Source organism: Prunus dulcis, chromosome 2, assembly GCF_902201215.1.
Source record: "Prunus dulcis chromosome 2, ALMONDv2, whole genome shotgun sequence".
NCBI classification, from domain to species: Eukaryota; Viridiplantae; Streptophyta; class Magnoliopsida; order Rosales; family Rosaceae; genus Prunus; species Prunus dulcis.
The window spans coordinates 15,009,470-15,026,696 of record NC_047651.1 but is presented as its reverse complement, the minus strand read 5'-3'; the positions used below and the strand labels follow the sequence as shown (position 1 = coordinate 15,026,696).

The 17,227-nt window shown below is 37.8% G+C and overlaps 4 protein-coding genes across 4 annotated transcripts; 1 reads left to right on the top strand and 3 right to left on the bottom strand.

Moving 5' to 3' along the window:
* Positions 1 to 1,507: 1,507 nt before the first annotated feature.
* On the bottom strand, positions 1,508 to 4,977 carry LOC117619109 (cell number regulator 6-like). Its single transcript, XM_034348956.1, has 5 exons — positions 4,838 to 4,977; positions 4,616 to 4,726; positions 4,142 to 4,256; positions 3,359 to 3,624; positions 1,508 to 2,206 (listed from the first exon to the last, which is right to left on the bottom strand). The coding sequence occupies exons 2-5, from the start codon at positions 4,724 to 4,726 to the stop codon at positions 1,931 to 1,933; spliced, it is 768 nt and encodes a 255-aa protein (XP_034204847.1). The 5' UTR covers positions 4,838 to 4,977; the 3' UTR covers positions 1,508 to 1,930.
* Positions 4,978 to 5,957: 980 nt separating this feature from the next.
* LOC117619451 lies at positions 5,958 to 8,018 on the top strand. The gene is made up of 4 exons (XM_034349413.1): positions 5,958 to 6,344; positions 6,987 to 7,134; positions 7,238 to 7,331; positions 7,632 to 8,018. Exons 1-4 carry the CDS (start codon positions 6,067 to 6,069, stop codon positions 7,895 to 7,897), a joined length of 786 nt encoding a protein of 261 aa, XP_034205304.1. The 5' UTR covers positions 5,958 to 6,066; the 3' UTR covers positions 7,898 to 8,018.
* A 129-nt stretch (positions 8,019 to 8,147) lies between these two features.
* LOC117618638 (nuclear pore complex protein NUP62-like) lies at positions 8,148 to 13,658 on the bottom strand. The gene is made up of 9 exons (XM_034348303.1): positions 12,213 to 13,658; positions 11,765 to 11,861; positions 11,391 to 11,469; positions 10,608 to 10,730; positions 10,124 to 10,201; positions 9,566 to 9,669; positions 9,067 to 9,154; positions 8,882 to 8,980; positions 8,148 to 8,450 (listed from the first exon to the last, which is right to left on the bottom strand). The coding sequence occupies exons 1-9, from the start codon at positions 13,540 to 13,542 to the stop codon at positions 8,358 to 8,360; spliced, it is 2,091 nt and encodes a 696-aa protein (XP_034204194.1). The 5' UTR covers positions 13,543 to 13,658; the 3' UTR covers positions 8,148 to 8,357.
* Positions 13,659 to 14,168: 510 nt separating this feature from the next.
* On the bottom strand, positions 14,169 to 16,722 carry LOC117618640 (uncharacterized serine-rich protein C215.13-like). The gene is made up of 3 exons (XM_034348304.1): positions 15,859 to 16,722; positions 15,491 to 15,569; positions 14,169 to 15,022 (listed from the first exon to the last, which is right to left on the bottom strand). The coding sequence occupies exons 1-3, from the start codon at positions 16,620 to 16,622 to the stop codon at positions 14,228 to 14,230; spliced, it is 1,638 nt and encodes a 545-aa protein (XP_034204195.1). The 5' UTR covers positions 16,623 to 16,722; the 3' UTR covers positions 14,169 to 14,227.
* Positions 16,723 to 17,227: the final 505 nt, after the last annotated feature.

Below are 17,227 nucleotides of genomic sequence, written 5' to 3'. Positions count from 1 at the left end.
GCTTGCCATGTGCAATAGCATGTAAAGGTCAGCTAGATTTGGAGACCTGAGGTACCGTTGTCCGTACACGGCTTCAACAGCGCAACAAAACTTACGGAGTGATTCAAGAGCTATGCTTTCACCCAATTTACAGTACTCGTTGGTTGCGTCAACTGAGCATCCCCATGCGAGCATACAAAAGACTACGGTTAACTTTTGTTCAGGGGATAGCCCTTGTCGGCCAAGCCCGTCTTTTTTATAGCGAAAGTATGGCTCGTGGTTGACAACATCATTCAAGATGCGGTAAAACAACTCTTTCAACATTCGGAACCGCCTACGAAAGTTCGTACTATTAAAATGTGGCCTTTCAATGAAGTAGTTGGACATGAGATTGCGATGGTGATTTTCCCTCTCACGGTTCTTGTACTCACAACCGACTACTGACCCACCATATTTGGTGGCTTCATTCTCCAGTGAAGTATGGTGGACAACGGCTTGTATCACTCTCTGATGATGTTCCTCATCATTTGAATCATCATCAAACATAAAGAAAAAGATGGCATTGCCATGGTTATCCATTGAAAGCTTGAAATGATATGAAAAGTAAGAGAATGAAGAAGATGATGTGCTTGAAATGATATGAAAAGTATGACAATGAAAGGAAATTGATGAAATTGACAAAGGAAAAATAAATTGAGAAATAAAAAAAATGTTTGTGGTAGATTAATTGAGAAATGGCTGAGTATTTGTAGAGTTTGAAGTGAGTTTTGGGGTTAGATCTGATTTATATTAATTTAAAATATTATTTTGACTGTTGGATTTTTTTCTTTACCGTTAACATAGCTTACATTTAATGTAAATCGTTGATTTAAGTTACTATTAGAATATTTAAAAAAATGAAATTTGAATTGTTGTCGTTGGATTCCAACGGCAACATAACCAAAATGCGACATGTGGCAAGCTGCTGCGTCAGGCAGCAGACAAGCACTGCAGCACGGGCCCTCATTTGATTTCTTGCACATGAGCTGCGCCAACAGCAGGTGGGCTCCACTGAAATTTTTTTGGGTCCAAACAATAGATGGACTGCTATTTAGCCCTAAGTTTGGGTTTTCCCAAAGTTTGGCCCCTTTATTTTCTTGAGTTGGAAGAGATTTTGGGCTATAATTTGGGATATTTTGGATTTGGCCTCATGAATTGGAGATGGCCTTACAGAGAGATTTTGAGAGATGAGATGGAAAAAATAAAAAATAAAAAAAATATTTCCGGTTGGTCTTAGTCCGGTTTAATTATTTGAAATTTTTATAACCATCTATTTTTTATGACCCAGGTCAAACACGACTCATAGGTAAAATAATCCAAATCAAGAATAAATAATCATCTAATTGTTACTGGAAAAATAATCACAGTGAATTGGCTAAAAGCATTTGAAAGACTATAATACAAATTAAATATCTAATGAATTTCCAATTTTGATGATTGTTTACATGAATGATCTTTGAAGGAAAAACTAACAAATGAATCATTTGAATCAGGAAATCACGTTGTGAGGGAGTGCATGTGATTCCACACCCCTAATATCGCTTGTATAAAATAAAATATAAAATAAGAAAAATTCTTACATTTTTCTAGCTTAATTTTTGTAGTAAAATTGATAATATTGCACAGATGTGACCGTCTTGAAGTAGGACTTTCTTAGTTTGACTAATATAAGGCAAAATCCATGGGTCAATGAAATTGGTGTCAAAAGAATGAACCTTTCTAAACCCTTAGAAAGGAATCAACTTGATGACAATAACAAAGCCTCACTTATATGATGTTTCTCAAAAGCAACAGATCTGGCATCCTAATGATGCTCGAGGGTCTTCAAATTTCTGCACAGGTTGTTGATCTTCTAAAGACTCGAAATGTATATAAAGAATTCTTTTCATGTGTGTAGCAAAATGCTAATCCTCTACACAGGCTGCAGGGCCAACTCCATATTGGTGTTTTTATGATCAGAAGACTCTGCAGACGAAACAGCATCATTGTGTTCATGACCCGTAGACTCTGAAGACGAAGCAGCATCCTTGTTCTCTCCAGAGTTCATCTCTTGAACTGGTGGAGGGGCAACAAGGGTCATCGTATTGGAAGTATTATCAGATAGGTGGTTCCTCATCTCCCTGTGCTCTTGACACAAAGCACACCAGTGCATGCAGCAGTGCACCAGGCATGGATCACAGGGTGAATCCTGCAGAAAAGTAGCACACTAAGTCAGAACCCATCACCACTATAGGTGTTAATGTTCTCATGAAATAATCCTAAAAGAGTTCATTAGCTTTTTCAGGAAGGGAAACAGATTTCAGGGCTTTCTTTCCATAATAAAAGCGAACACTAAATTACTTTTTTCTGAAAGCAATTGTTACAAACCTCAAGCTACTCTTTCATAAACAAAATATTCTGAGTTTCCACCAAAAATTTAAAGCTGTAAATCTTGAGGTTTTGAAAACAGGAACGCTTGATATCATGTCTCAAGGGCCCCCGTATTAGCTCTAAAAATTGGAGTATCTAAACCATTTGATAACTAATGTGTTGATGGCTTCTTTCTGTGACCACTTAGGTCTTTGATTTAGATACATCTTTTCAGCATGCAATGCTAGTCATCAGAGAGACTTAAATCTAGATATTGATAGCAGAAAAGTAAACAAATACATTTAAAGGCTCAAATTAATCCATTTCACATTCTATCTGGGAAACTGATTAACAAATAAATTTTTATTTATTTTTATCCTACTTAATTTTAGAAGGAAGTATTGAAGAAAGATAAAATTTCAAGCATATATATGAAAATAAATGAAGTCTGCTCTTTCTGAAGCATCAGTGCTACTAACACATAAAATAATCGAAGTAAACACTGATTAAAAAACAATCTTGTATCTAAAAGATCTTTATAGCAGACAATGTAGATAATTGATTTGCTTAGCAGCTGAGGATAGTGCAAAGGCAATTTAGCAAACAAACCATCTGGTTTACACACACACAACAAAAGAACATCACACTTGAACGGGAAAGTCAAACACATGAATCAACATTTCATAGTATGACAAAAATTCACATCAGAAGCTATATATTATATGTGAGACAAGAAAAACTTCACCTTATTTAAAAGTAGGGCCTATCACCAAAAGCCATTTGTGTACAATGCAAAATCATGGGGAAAAAATTTAACAAAATAACTTACCAAAAATGCAAAAATAAATAGGAGAAAACATAAAATTATCTAAAGTGAATGTACACAGGCCTTTTACATTTCAGAAAATTTATTCACATTCTATTCTTCCAGATGATCTGATTTATTTTGCATGTAATTCCAAGTTCAAGAAATATAAGAACTGAAATTCACCTTGAGATGATACTTCTTTTGCAATGACTGCCTAAACAGACCTGTGTAGATTGCACACATCCACCAGGCAAATAGCAATGTCTCACAGATGAGAACCGAAGTCTTAGGATCAAGACCATGAAAGAACCCTGTTACAGCTGCAACTGCAATTCCTCCTTCAACACACATGGCATGGCAAGCACAGGCATTGTTCCAGGGAATATCTTCTCGTATTGTTTCAACATTACGCCCAAACAGCACACATGGACAAAAAAGTCCAGTCCAGCCTGCAACATAAACACAATAAATTCAAGGAATTATGAATTATCAGGAAAGTGTGATAAAATATATTCCATCAGGGTTGTGACATCTATTTTATCTCACTCAACTAATACTCTAAAATCTAAAAATCTTCTCTCTTTTTCTTCAGAAAATCCAAACAAATCTAGGCACATTATGGTCTCAGCAAGGAACACAATATGTAAAAACTAGGAGAGTAACATAAATTTCCAAAATGCTATTCCTCTTTGGATACACAAAGCCTTCTGACCTGCTGAGGTGAGAACTGGTTGCATATAAAAACAATTTTGCTTAACTTGGACAATCTAAACGTCTAACTTCCAAATCATTAGGTCACATTTTAACATTGTTTTTCTTTGCCTTATTAATCATCATAAGTGGGCCACATTTAACCCTGTTTTTCTTCGCCTGATTAATCAACAAAAGTAGAAAATTATGCTTTCAAACCGCCTCCCATCCCGAGAGAAAAGAAAACGAAAAGTGATACAGCAGATGAACGCTTACAACTCTCAGGATCTTCAGCACAGCCAAATATCCCAGTTGTCCAATCTTCATCAGCTGGGGGTTGGTATCTTTCAGGCAGTGGTTGCCCACATTCCGCACATTTATCAACACTTAACTGTCCAATACTAAACATAATCATCAACACCAACAAAAAAAATAACAAGGACAATATGTGATATGTCAACATTAGATTGAGGTACATCACATAGATAAATGCACACTAAAGCATGTCACCTCAATGTCAGGAATATCATTAGCATTGCACTTATAATTTAACAACAGAGTAGAGGTTTCTAAGAATATCAATTATAAGCAAACCCAGAAGCTAATTTGCAACAAGATAGAAGAAATCCTCATGAAAACACAAAAACAACAGAAAACCAACATCCAACATTATCATTTTTCTCAGATATGAACCCAAATTTGCGATTTTCTGCACACAAAAATTCGAAGCCCAGGAAGTGAAAGAAGGACCTGAGGAATTTGAATGGGTTGGTTGAGCTCTCCAGGATTGATATCTTCCGTTGGCGCTTCTTGTTCCCTCGTCAGCTTCACGTACCTCGATTGGGGATTTCCATCAGCCATCTGGTCCAACCCAAACCCACATTATACATTTCCTTCATATTTAATATACATGTATGTATAGCTCTTATATATAACATGGATAAAAAATGGAAATCAGTGAAGAATATGTACCTTGGAATTAAAGAAACACAAAAAGAAAAAATGGGAAAGCTACTCCAGATGTGGAGGAGTTTCTGAGAGAATGGTGTACAAATCTATGAGCCTGTTCTTTGTTGCTTTCTTTCTCAACGCAACGCGTCCTCTTCGGCTCTTCATTCACTCTCAAACGCCATGTCTTAATAGCAGCAATGGGAAATGTACATCAATTTTGCATTGATGGAACAAATTACGTATAACAACGACGTCGTATTTCCACCATAGATCTTTTTTAATTATTGTTTTTTGGCTTTTTAATTAGTGTCATCGAGACGAAAAAAACTTACTTGTAATGAGGATATAACTGTTTTGTTATCTCAGTCAATAAGATGATGACACGTAGAAAAGTTATCCCATATGTCATTGTGTTATTGACCAGAATAATAAAAAATGTTATTCCTGTTGCGTGAGAGTTTTTCTCGATAGAAGCGGATTGGGCCAATCAGAGAACCTATCTATGTTTTGTCAAAACTCACAAATTTCTTTTGAAGTGGAAGAGTTCATAAAAAGTTTGTCCATATTTGTTCAAAATGAGGAGTGAAAATGGAGTGTAATTACTACATTATCTTCAAATTTTAAGTTTGGTGTTGAACTTGTCTAATATTTAAAGGGTATAGTTGAGATTAAACCATCTTTAGGTGACAAAGAGGGTCCTCTTTAGTAATTATACTTGAACGAGTGCATCCGCGCTAAGTTACTTATCTTACAGCCACATTAAAGTTCAATTTTGGATCTCTATTTATGGCAAGTTAAAGTTTTATTTATGGTTTGTCACAATGATAGTTTACTGGCGCTTTTTTGTTTTATTTTTCTTTCTATACGAGTGATATAAAAGAGAAGGGAGTCGACCTCAAATACATAAATAAATATTCTTACCTATTTGAGCTACAAGTTCCTTGCTATTTACTCTTTAAAATGATTGAAAATCTTTTATGTATCCATCTTACAATTCTTTACTCCAGAGAATAAAAACACACATATATGAAAGGAAGCAACGGCCCAAAATATATCAACATGGGCCTCTGGTAAAGGATGAGGTTCTCAGAATAGTTTACAACAGACTGGCTAAACATCAGGTGTTGAATCCTTGACGTGTAGATATGAAAACCAACAAACAACACTAACAAGAGAAAAACGCCAATTCTTTTCTTTTTTGCATTTCAACTCAGAAGAGCCTCAGCAGATTGAAGAAAGAAAGAACAGCCATGGGAGGAGGAACCATGCATATTGACCTGCCCACCATCCACATCAAACATTCTTCTTCTTCTTCTTCTTCGAAGCTTCCAGTTTCATCCAGTTACGTTGCCACTGTTAAACCCTCTTGTTCTGCTAGATACTGTTTCTGTGGAAGTGAGAGTTGCAGAAAACTAGAGCTTGCATATGGAAAAGAAGACAAAAGAGCAAGTGGGTCTAATCTGAGCTCTGTTTTTGGGCCTGTTCCTTCCCAATTTGAAGTCCAAAATGCAATAACTGCTCTTCTCAAGTGAGTATTATTATTTTTATTTTCTTTATACAAGCGATATTTTATTTTAATTTAATTTAATCTAAATTACTGGAAGGGGGATTCGAACTCAAGTAAGTATTATTAACTTTACAAAATTTGTAAATTTTTGGGGTATGATTCTTTTGATGGGGATATGTTATCCACTCTGTTATGGAACTCAAATTTTGTCCACAGAGGAGATGTTCAATCAATCCCATGCAAAGCAGTCAAGATTTTACTTATTTTCATATAATCTAAATCTTTAGCTTTATTTTATGTTTATATTTCCTTGGATGTCTTTTAGTTATTTTACTTGATGATTATATTTCTTCTCACCTTAATTTAGTTTTATGTTTTTGGAAAACTGATCAAATTTCCCATGCAAATTTCCTTTAGCTGACTTGATGAAATGAAGGGAGGGAAAAACTGTGTTCATTAATGATTGCTTACACAAGCTTAACTTAAACATTAATAAATTATTTGAATGATATCCAGAATAAAAGAACACTGTGTTCATAATTAACAAATCACAAAGTGAAAGCAGATTTTAATAATTTCTTTTTGTTCCTTTGTGATTAAGGATTTGATTAACTTCTTGTTGAGACTTGAATGTTTGTGATATCATATTTCCATCTTGACCAGTTTTATGCAAGGGATAACTTCATCTCAGCCAGAGTTTCAATGGCTTCAGCAAATATTGGATTGCTGTGTTACAAGAAAGTTGCTCTCATATGGACAAAGAAGAGTTTATGAGGCTTTCCAATTGTTACCGACGGATCCTTGTGTTAAGGTGTCTTCTCTTAACCACTTGAGCTACAAGTCCTTTGTCCGTCTTTTACGTTGTGCTGTTTTTTCTCCCAAAATGTTACTTGAGTAATCTAACTTGAACGCAGAGACTGGTGGTCTCCCTTTCATCTGATAAAGCCCTATGGGAAGCTGTTACCAACAATGAGTTGGTCAAGAAGCTCCAAGAGCCTATCTTCCCTGGTATGCATTTCCACTTATCTCATACTTAATTTACTTGGGTTTTTTTTTTTTTTTGGGTATGTTAAATAGATTTCTGATGCACAAACTTGGCTACACCTATTTCATTGCTGCATATTTGTTTTATTTTTTCTGTTATCAGTTGTCTTTCTGCATTAACTGGTCTTAAAGTAGTGTTTTTGATAAACAGAAAAGTATAACTAGGAAACCACTTTGCTTTTATTCTTCCATGGCAATAAACATCGCCTTCTACTAAATTTATTTTCATTACACTAATCTCTATCTTTCTGGCTCAAAATGAAGGGCTGCCTCCGAGTGAAAACGAGGAACCAGAATTATCTACACGAATTATGAGGTGGATTATGGATGTTACAAAAGCAAAAATTATGCAACTTATTGAGACATTTCAATCACTCGTGAATGAGATGTTTCTACCTCCAGAAACTCCTCCGAGTGAAAACCCTACGGCGGACGATGAGGATCAGTTTGAAGCAAAAGTTAGGTCTTCATTGCTTCTCTCTGTTGTGATTCTCTTAATTGTGGTTGTTACTCGATTCCATAAGGCCTGATCACCGGATTAGCTTCTGAAAATGGTTGTACAAAGATAAGCACCTTGGCCATCATAAGTCCCATTTATGCACAAATATTGTTTTATTAAATAAAGTTTTAAATCATCTTTTGCCACTGTCACTGGGGACGACTAGACTACTATATCAGGGTAGAAAAAAAATCCAAGAAACCACATTCGGAATAATCTGTGAAACCTCTTTCGGTAAGAAAGATTGACATCACATGCCATGGGATTCTTAAAACAGTCAATTACACAAATGAGCAAAATCATTAAGGAGGTCTAGTAAACATTCACAAACTGTTAATAGAGAGTTGAATATATGATATAATCATCTTATCCCGGAAGATCAACATTTATGCACCGCAATGGTGATTACAAAGAATATTTGGCATATATCAATCTCAAACGGTTAGAACCTGATCTTGGAGGAAAATAAAGGTAGTTTACACTTCTAAAGATCAGGACATCCAGTATTTTGGACTCATTAATTCACGATCCGCAGCAGGACCTTGATTGGCAAGCTTCTGAATTCGCGAAGAGAACTCTTCAGCCTGATGAAATGGAGGAAGATCAGTGTTCCAAGTAAAATCAAAGTGCATCTGAAAATATTGATAGAATAGTAACACGTGTATTTGAAGAACACTTCTCTGCACACATTTCGATATTACAAATGTTGGTATGTACGAAAACAAATAACAAAATACCAAAAAGCTAAAGAATAAACTGAGATTCTTTAATAAGAACAAGTGCATTTTCCCCCTTCCCAACTTTTCTAACTTAAAGGAAACAGTGAGTTTGAGATTTTATGATTCTCCAGACTTGCAACTCTTCCATTACTACCAGCACATGGGTGCCCAAAACAAACACCAGATCAGCAAGTCCTTGTATTTTACACCTCCGAGTTACTAATAAAACCAACTAAGTGCATCCCTTTTAAAGCTCATTATAATAACTCAAAAAACTATGCAACAAAGATACTAACCTTTTCATCAATCCACATTAAAGAACTGAGCTGATTGTTTAAGATTCGTACAACCACATCTAATGGAGCCATCCCATCATTTGTATCAAGTTCTCCTCCCTAAACAAAATGAAAGCATCGTTATACTCGTCTACATATGTTGGAAAAGCTTCTTAAGAAGTAGAAACACCACTGAAAACCTTTACCTGGTTGGCATTTAGGGTCTGAATAATTGATTTGATCTGTTCTGTCACCTGCTCCAGTTCTCTCTCTATAAACTCAGCTTGCTCATACCTGCAATTGAAATCAGAACAGTGAGAAAAGAGGAACCTTTGTGTACTTTTGTGTTTTGTATCTGTCACGTGCACGAGAGAGAGAGCGAGAGAGGGAGCATAGTTGGACCAAATCCAATTTCCACAAAATATAGCCTGACAATCAACAGACTAATCCCATAAACCAACAATAATTGGCTAGTTCGCGCTCCCTATACTCCACGTCAAGTCACCAAACTCAATTGAGTAGGAACAAACCTCACAATTTGATTTCAGGAATGGTGACACCAAAATGTTCAGATTTCTTAATGCGAAAAATGTACTACTGGAACAGGGAAACGAAAAAACATATGCAATTGGTCCAGAAACATAGAGCTGCCAAAAATCTTTCCATCACATAAATTAAAACAATAGCAATAGTACAATAACTCACATCGCATCTCTTGTCGATGCAGCTTCATCATCAAGAATCAATCCACGCTCGTCCTTGTATATACGCTCAGCTTCTTCTTCCATGCTTTGCAAAGCCTTATCAACCTAACAATATAACCAGAAGAAGGAACCTTATCATGCATATATTTCCAATTTCTGTGGTCTATAGGCAGCTCTGTATGTCCTTGTGCTCTACAAATTTCTTGAAGGCTACTAATTGAACTAACAAAAGTATGCTTCCATGTATCAGCTTTAGGGCTTGAAACATACACAAAAGTTATAAGAGAAGATTTTAATAATTATAATGGCCTCCACAAAGATAATCACAATGTGTGATTTTATTTGTGTGCCCACGATATGCAAATCTATCTAAGGGGATCAATTGCAGACCTCATTTTACAAATAAAGAGTGGCTGCATAAATCAAGGAAACAACAATTGAGATGCATCAGCGTAGATTGCATACAAAGAGTGACATAATGAGGGCTATCCCAAAATTAGTGCCCGGTAATAAAATTATAGCAGTGTATGGTAAAAATACAAAATACTTATGAAAGTACCTCTTGCTGATGAGTCTCGATTAACTCTAGCTGCCGCTCCAAGTTAGCTTGGGTTTCAACCACTTTCGCCACTTCAATCTAAATAATTAAAACATATGGAAGTTAAACATTATTATTAATCATAACAAATTCTAAACAATTCCATATTAGTACATAAGAACAGTGAAAATAAATAAAGAAAAACCAGCAGATGAAGGAAAACAGATAGGCATAGTAGAAAAAGAAGAAATGGAAAAATCAATCTGTGCATGCTCATATAGTCTTTTTATCTTCAATACAGCAAAAGAAGGAACACAAACTGATTGTCCCATATTACTTACATGGATATGATATACCGCTGTGAGTAAAAGCACTACTCACTGAAGATATCAACTAAATGAAGTTACTACCGTATCAACACACAGAATTGAAAACTGGCTTTAACTTCATATATCTCAACCAGTATACTTAAACAAGTTCTCTGATATGTTGGGAAATACATCACCTCGAGCCTAAGAAGAACATCACGGTTATGCAAAATCCTCTTGTCCCAGTCTGCTATTGCATTGGCCTGCTTTCGGAATTTTCCAGTACGTTCTTGGAGCTCAGCATTCCACTCCTTGATGATCTTCAATTAAAGTAAAAAAGAAAATGAATCACAAGGAATATAATTTTTTTTAAAATTTTAATGAGAAAACAAGGAATAGATTGGATAGGTCATAATACAGGAAGAATTTATCATCTGTAATAAAATGGAGTTGCATTGATAACATTAGAGGGAGTGGGGTAGAGAAACTGGTATTGACAAGTATTTCCTTAAAGAGATGTGTCACCTTTCATTCTTTTGACAAGAATATATAAGTGGACATTAAAAATGAAAGTAGTGGCAAAAAAAAAGATGAAGAAAGATGGAAGCAATTACTCCACATAGTTGTAGAGGGTATTGAAAATTCAGTGCCCTATCTCTGAGGGGGTTCAAATGTTATTTGGATAAACAAGGATTTTCATTCTTAGTTTCCTTTTATTCTTTTCAATTCCTGGACTAGCCTTTCAATGAAAACATAAACAATTATTTAAGTTGTGAGAGACTGAATTTATAGTGTAATATTATGTGCGTGTGACAGAATATATTTTGCCTTCACCACATTTAATGCTCGCTAGTTGAATTTTCAAAATATTTTGTTCATAAGGCCTAGCATATGAAAGTTGGATTTAAGTGGCACTTCGCTCATAAAGCTCCATAGGAAAACAACATTACTAAAAACAAAGAGGCAAACATATGAAGTACCTCCTCCACAGTCTTCCCTGTGATCTCAGAAGGTAATTTTGGTGCAGTAGATACTGTAGTGCTGACAGTTGAAGTTGTCCTATAAGACAAGAAGGACAGACCAGCAGAAGTCAGATAGAAGTCCCAAATCTTTATAACTATATATAAGTTGTACTACACTTTTTTTTTTCTTTTTCAATTTTCAGTTTTCACTAGATAGTTTAAGTAAACCACAAAATTACTCAACAGCACTCCATCTAATCTTTCAAGTTTAATCTGCTCTTCCATAAGAAAATTGTTTATAACAAGAAGAGCATATGAAATACCAAAATGGATTAAGCCTAAAGCAAAAATGAACACAATGCAAAGTTATCACTAAGGCAAAGTACACAGACCCACTAGTGGAAGCCACAATAAGTGATGTTGATGTCTGAATTGCAGCGGTACTTGTACTGGTTGTCGCTGCAGCTACAGGTGCCAAAGTAGTGGCACCTACAGAATTAAATTTGCACAATCACACTTCATCAGAACCTTTCTAGCAAACCAAAAATATACTTGAGCTAGACATGTAAATATTCAGCAAAACATGGTATTTTCATGTGCCTTGTGTAGTGATAACAAATACCGATTCAGGCACCAAGCACAAGGTACTCAAATTTCTCTAAACAAGTAGCCTCCAAAGTTAAAAGTCCTACACAATATAATCTGGCAATGCGCAATTCAGCATTCTACCCATACACCTGATATTGATTCTAAATGGGAATTTAACCAATTTAGAGACAATTAACCCAAGAAGTTTTCATAAAATATTCAAAATAGCCAAAGAGGGTTGAAAAAACTCACCAAATGCAGGCAAAGTGGTGCTAGGTTGCGCTTGTGATGAGGAAGCAGACGTCGACCCTTTTGTCATCGAGGAAAAGCCAGTATAAGAAGCAGCAGCAGTAGTCCCTAAAGAGGCAGCTGCGGAGGACACTCCAAACCCTGTAAACAAACCTGCTGTGCTGGAAGGCGCTGCTATTGAAGCGGTTGCAACTGTACTCGAAACTGCAGAAGTAGAAGGAGTCGCACCGAAACTCGGCATAGAGAAAGAGGCTTGGGTTGTAGTGCTAGCAGCTGGAGTAGAAGAAGCGCTTGTGGTGGTGACTGTCGAAAACAATGGAGCAGAAGGAGTTGAGAAGGACTGCGAGGTGGGTTTTGCGGTGGAAATGGGGGCAGCTGATAAGGCGGCATTGGAGAATCCGAAAGACGGTTGTGAAGCAGAGGAAGTGGGTGGTGCGAACGAGAAGCTTGGAGCGGTTGAAGCCGTTGCTGATGAAGTAACAGTGGTGGATATGGAGGTTGTTGGTGGCTTTGAAAGAGGTGAGGCTGTTGGGAACGAGAAGGCTGAAGAGGAACTCGAGAAGCTTGGGAATGAGGGTGTGGTTGAAGCTGAAGACGACAAAGCAGAGCTGAACAAGGGTGTTGAAGAAACTGTGGAAGATGAGCCAAACAGGGAAGAGGGTGCGCTGTGTGTGAAGGAAGTTGAGCTAAACAGAGATGAAGCAGAAGCGGAAGCGGAGCCAATCAGGGGTGAACTGGCTGCCGATACAGTTGCTCCGAACAAGGACGAAGCGGTGGACGACGGTGCTCCGAATAAAGTAGAAGCGGAAGCGGGCGTTGGCGCCGATGAGGATGAGCCAAACAGGGGTTGGGATGGAGATGAACCAAACAGCGGAGTTGAAGCCGAGGAGCCAAACAGGGATGATGGAGCCGAGGTTGCTGCTGAGGACCCGAATCCAAAAGAAGGGGCCGCAGCAGAGGAGGCTGTGGTGGCGGTGGAGGCTCCGGATCCGAATCCGAAAGAAGGGGCCGGGCAGGAGCTAGGGTTAGAGGACCCAAAAGCGGGGGCGGGAGCGGGGGCGGAGGGGGAGGAGGTGGTGTCGAGGGAGAAGGGGTAGGTAGATGAGGAGGAGGAAGGGTTTGAGGAAGTGGAGGCACTGAAGGAGGATCCGAACGAGAACCCAGAGGTGGAGGTGACGGCGTGTGCGGTAGTGGATTCGAATGGGGAAGCGGAGGACCCGAGTGAGAACCCGGTTGAGGTGGCGGGGAAAGAGGCAGGAGGGTTGGTGAATGAGAAAGGTGTAGTGGACTGAGAAGAAGCAGCGGAGGAGGATCCGAATTGGAAGCCCGACATTGTTTTCCCTCTTCTCTCTTTTCCCTGCTCTCTTCTGTAACAGTGTCACTGAGATTTTTCAAATTTGGGGTTTTTGGGTTAACGCTTTCATTTTCAGAGAGGGTCTTTTTATTTTTCAATTTTTTTAAACTTTTTTTTTTTTTTTTTAATTGTTTCCGAAGTTGCAGTGTGCAGGTGCTTGTCAATGGCTTCCAAAGAGTTCATGGGCTGGGCCTTACAATGAACACCCAGAAATTATTTCTGAACACCCAATACCATGACCCAATTTTTAAAAAATAGAATTTGTTTGGACACCCGACAGCATTTAAATTTGTTTATTTTCAAAGATGATACTAGTCTGTTGATAAGCGCCCTCACTTTTGGGTCAAAGATTATACTAGTCTCTTCTCTTTTAGATCAAAGATTATACTAGTCTCGCAAGGTTGGTCAAAGATTATACTAGTCTCGCAAGTTTGTAACTCAAATGGTTAAGAACATTTGCCTTTACATCCAAGATCGTAGGTTTCATTTCCCTGTAAAAACCTCAAAATTAATGTTTTTTTGTTATTATATTTCTAAAAAATCGTGTTATGTTGTGTTAATATTTGTGGGCATTTTATGAAGTTGGTGTGGTTTGAAAATAATGATTTAAGTGAGTTTAATCTCAATTAGGATTTAGGGCTAAAATGCCCATATGTTAAATATATTATAGTACAATACTGGTTAAAATAACTTTCAAAACTCTAAACTTGGCATCCATGTCTGCTCTCAATTTTGATCCTCTCAGAATTAATGCGTGAGACTCCTCCAATCCAGGTTGGGCAGTGGTGATTTGTTTTTGCAACTTCCAAGCATCTCTAAGGTTACGTTGCAATTTAATTCGTACTTCCTTTTCCTTGGTCTTGATGGCCTTGAGTTGTGTTTGCAATTTGGCAATCTCGGCTTCTACCTCTTGAGCTTCATTTTTGAGATACTGCAATTCGAAGTCCTGAGCAAAGCATTGAGATCTATCTTTCTCTAAATTTTCAGTAGATCTTTGATAGAAATTTCTACAGGTGATAGCTTGCTCGAAGGAAGTGTGAATTGTTCCCCATAAGTCTGCAGCTTGTTGAAACTCTTGAGCTGAAGTGACTCCAGAACTGAAAATAGACTTGGGGATGAGATTCTCTTCAGCCAAAATTTGTAAATTATTGATGAGTTCCCCCACAGATTGATGGCCCTCTTCCACAGCAAAATCCTTGGCTTGCCAGAGCTTGATCCTAGAAATGGCTTGTTCAGCATTGACGCTGGGAGTAAAGCCAGAACTAGAAGAGCCTCCACATATTAATGCCAATTGAGTTTCCAGATCTAGAGCATCAAAATCCAGACTTGAGAGTTGTACTGAAGAGATGGCAGTAGAAGTCTGGACCGCAGCGGCAAGTGTAGATTGCTCCACAAGTTTGGAGCAATCAGATGTGGTAATAGGATATGAAGTTTCATGCTTGAAAGAAGTAAGGGGAGCCTGACAAAACAGAGAAAGAATGGCCAGAGCAACTCAGAATCAGCCAACATAAGAAGACAACACTACTCACTGAAGAAATGGAAAAATCAATCTGTGCATGCTTATATATAAGTAGTCTTTTTATCTTCAATACAGCAAAATAAGGAACAAAAATTGATTGTCCCATATTACTTACATGGATATGATATACAAATACAACTACGAGTAAAAGCACTACTCACTGAAGATATCACGTAAATGAAGTTACTACTGTATCAACATACAGAATGAAAACTGGCTTTAAGTTCATATATCTCAACCAGTATACTTAAACAAGTTCTTGGAGCTCAGCATTCCACTCCTTGATGATCTTCAATTAAGGTACAAAATAAAATGCATCACAAGGACTAGATTTCTTTTTAATGAGAACACAAGGCATAGGTTGGAAAACAACATTACTTAAAAAGAAGAGGAAAACATATGAAGTACCTCCTCCACAGTCTTCCCTGTGATCTCTGAAGGTAATTTTGGTGCAGTAGATATTGTAGTGCTGACAGTAGAAGTTGTCCTATAAGACAAGCAGGGCATAATAGCAGACGTCAGATAGAAGTCCCAAATCTTTATAAGGATATGATTACTTATTTTTCTTTTCAATTTTCAGTTGTCACCAGATAGTTTAGGTACACCACAAAGTTACACAACAGCACTCCATCTAATGTTTCAAGTTTAATCTCGTGTTTGTTTCTTCCTAAGAAATCTTGTTTATAACAAGAAGAGCTATGAAATACCGAAAAGGATTAACCCTAAAGAAAAAAAGAACATAATGCAAAGTTATCACTAAGGCAAAGTACACAGACCCACTAGTTGAAGACTCAACAAGTGACGTTGATGTCTGAGTTGTTGTCATTGCAGCTACAGGTGTTTGTTTCTTCCTAAGAAATCTTGTAGTAGGAGTCGCACCGAAACTCGGCATAGAGAAAGAGGCTTTGGTTGTAGTGCTAGCAGCTGGAGTCGAAGAAACGCTTGTGGTGGTGACTGTAGAAAACAATGGAGCAGAAAGAGTTGAGAAGGACTGTGAGGTGGGTTTTGCGAAGGAAATGGGGGCGGGTGATGAGGCGGTATCGGAGAATACAAAAGAGGGTTGTGAACCAGAGGAAGTGGATGGTGCGCACGAGAAGCTTGAAGCCGTTGCTGGTGGAGTAACAGTGATGGGTGTTGAGGTTGTTGGCTTTGAAAGACGCGAGCCTGGTTGGAAGGAGAAGCGTGGGAATGAGGGTGTGGTTGAAGCTGAAGACGACGAAGAAGAGCTGAACAAGGGTGTTGAAGAAACAGTGAAAGATGAGCTAAACCGAGATGAAGCGGAAGCGGAAGCGGAGCCAATCAGGGGTGAACTGGATGCCGATACAGTTGAAGCCGAGGAGCAAAACCAGGATGATGGAGCGGAGGTCGCTGCTGAGGACCTGAATCCGAAAGAATGGGCTGCGGCGGAGCTAGGGCTAGAGGACCCGAAAGCTGGGGCGGAGGTTGATGTGGCGGGGGAAATGACAGGAGGTTTGGTCAATGGTAAAGGCGTAAACCGAGAAGAAGCGGAGGAGGAGGATCCGAATGGGAAGCCCGACATTGTTTTCCCTCTTCTCTCTTCTCCCTGCTCTCTTCTCCCTCTTCTCTTTTCCCTGAGGTACTTCAAAGTTGGGGTTTTTGGGTTAACGCTTTCATTTTCAGAGGGTCTTTTTGTTTTTTGATTTCTATTTTTAAATTTTTATTGTGCCCGAAGTGTTCAAGCGCTTGTCAATGTCAATTGCCTTGGCTTCCAACAAGAGTTCATGGGCTGGGCCGTGCAATGAACACCCAGAAATTATTTCTGAACACCCAATACCATGACCCAATTTTAGAAAAAGAACATTTTGTTTGGACACCCACCCAACAACATTTACAAATGTACCAAGAACGAGATGAAACCAATCTGGAAAATCTCATCAACTCCAACACTTCAATAATTTGTTTTGCTTAAACACACAAATAGAAAAAAGAAAGAAAAAAAATTTCCAACACTTTTACTTTTCCTTCCGTTTCCAACACTTTTACTTTTCCTTCCGTTTCCAACACTTGTTTCCTTTTTCATTGTCTTCTTTTTTTTTCTTTTTTTTTTCTTTTTTTTTTTTTGGTTGACGATTAATAAGACCAATCTTGCTACAGATGTTTTGTTTGTTGAGTCTTTTCGTATTG

Bases quoted from the DNA above. Each gene is read 5' to 3' on its own strand.
- LOC117619109 (XM_034348956.1), bottom strand. From the start codon at position 4,726: ATGGCTGATGGAAATCCCCAATCGAGGTACGTGAAGCTGACGAGGGAA. The intron at 4,257-4,615 runs GTCCTTCTTTCA...AGTATTGGACAG, and splicing joins AACCCATTCAAATTCCTCAG to TTAAGTGTTGATAAATGTGC. The intron at 3,625-4,141 runs GTAAGCGTTCAT...TTTATGTTGCAG, and splicing joins TGCTGAAGATCCTGAGAGTT to GCTGGACTGGACTTTTTTGT.
- LOC117619451 (XM_034349413.1), top strand. From the start codon at position 6,067: ATGGGAGGAGGAACCATGCATATTGACCTGCCCACCATCCACATCAAA. The intron at 6,345-6,986 runs GTGAGTATTATT...CATCTTGACCAG, and splicing joins GCAATAACTGCTCTTCTCAA to TTTTATGCAAGGGATAACTT. The intron at 7,332-7,631 runs GTATGCATTTCC...CTCAAAATGAAG, and splicing joins CCAAGAGCCTATCTTCCCTG to GGCTGCCTCCGAGTGAAAAC.
- LOC117618638 (XM_034348303.1), bottom strand. From the start codon at position 13,542: ATGTCGGGCTTCCAATTCGGATCCTCCTCCGCTGCTTCTTCTCAGTCC. The intron at 11,470-11,764 runs GTCTGTGTACTT...CTTGTCTTATAG, and splicing joins ATTGTGGCTTCCACTAGTGG to GACAACTTCAACTGTCAGCA. The intron at 8,451-8,881 runs GTTAGTATCTTT...CCATTTCATCAG, and splicing joins TAATGTGGATTGATGAAAAG to GCTGAAGAGTTCTCTTCGCG.
- LOC117618640 (XM_034348304.1), bottom strand. From the start codon at position 16,622: ATGTCGGGCTTCCCATTCGGATCCTCCTCCTCCGCTTCTTCTCGGTTT. The intron at 15,570-15,858 runs GTCTGTGTACTT...CTTGTCTTATAG, and splicing joins GTTGAGTCTTCAACTAGTGG to GACAACTTCTACTGTCAGCA. The intron at 15,023-15,490 runs GTACTTCATATG...CTGTTTTGTCAG, and splicing joins CAGGGAAGACTGTGGAGGAG to GCTCCCCTTACTTCTTTCAA.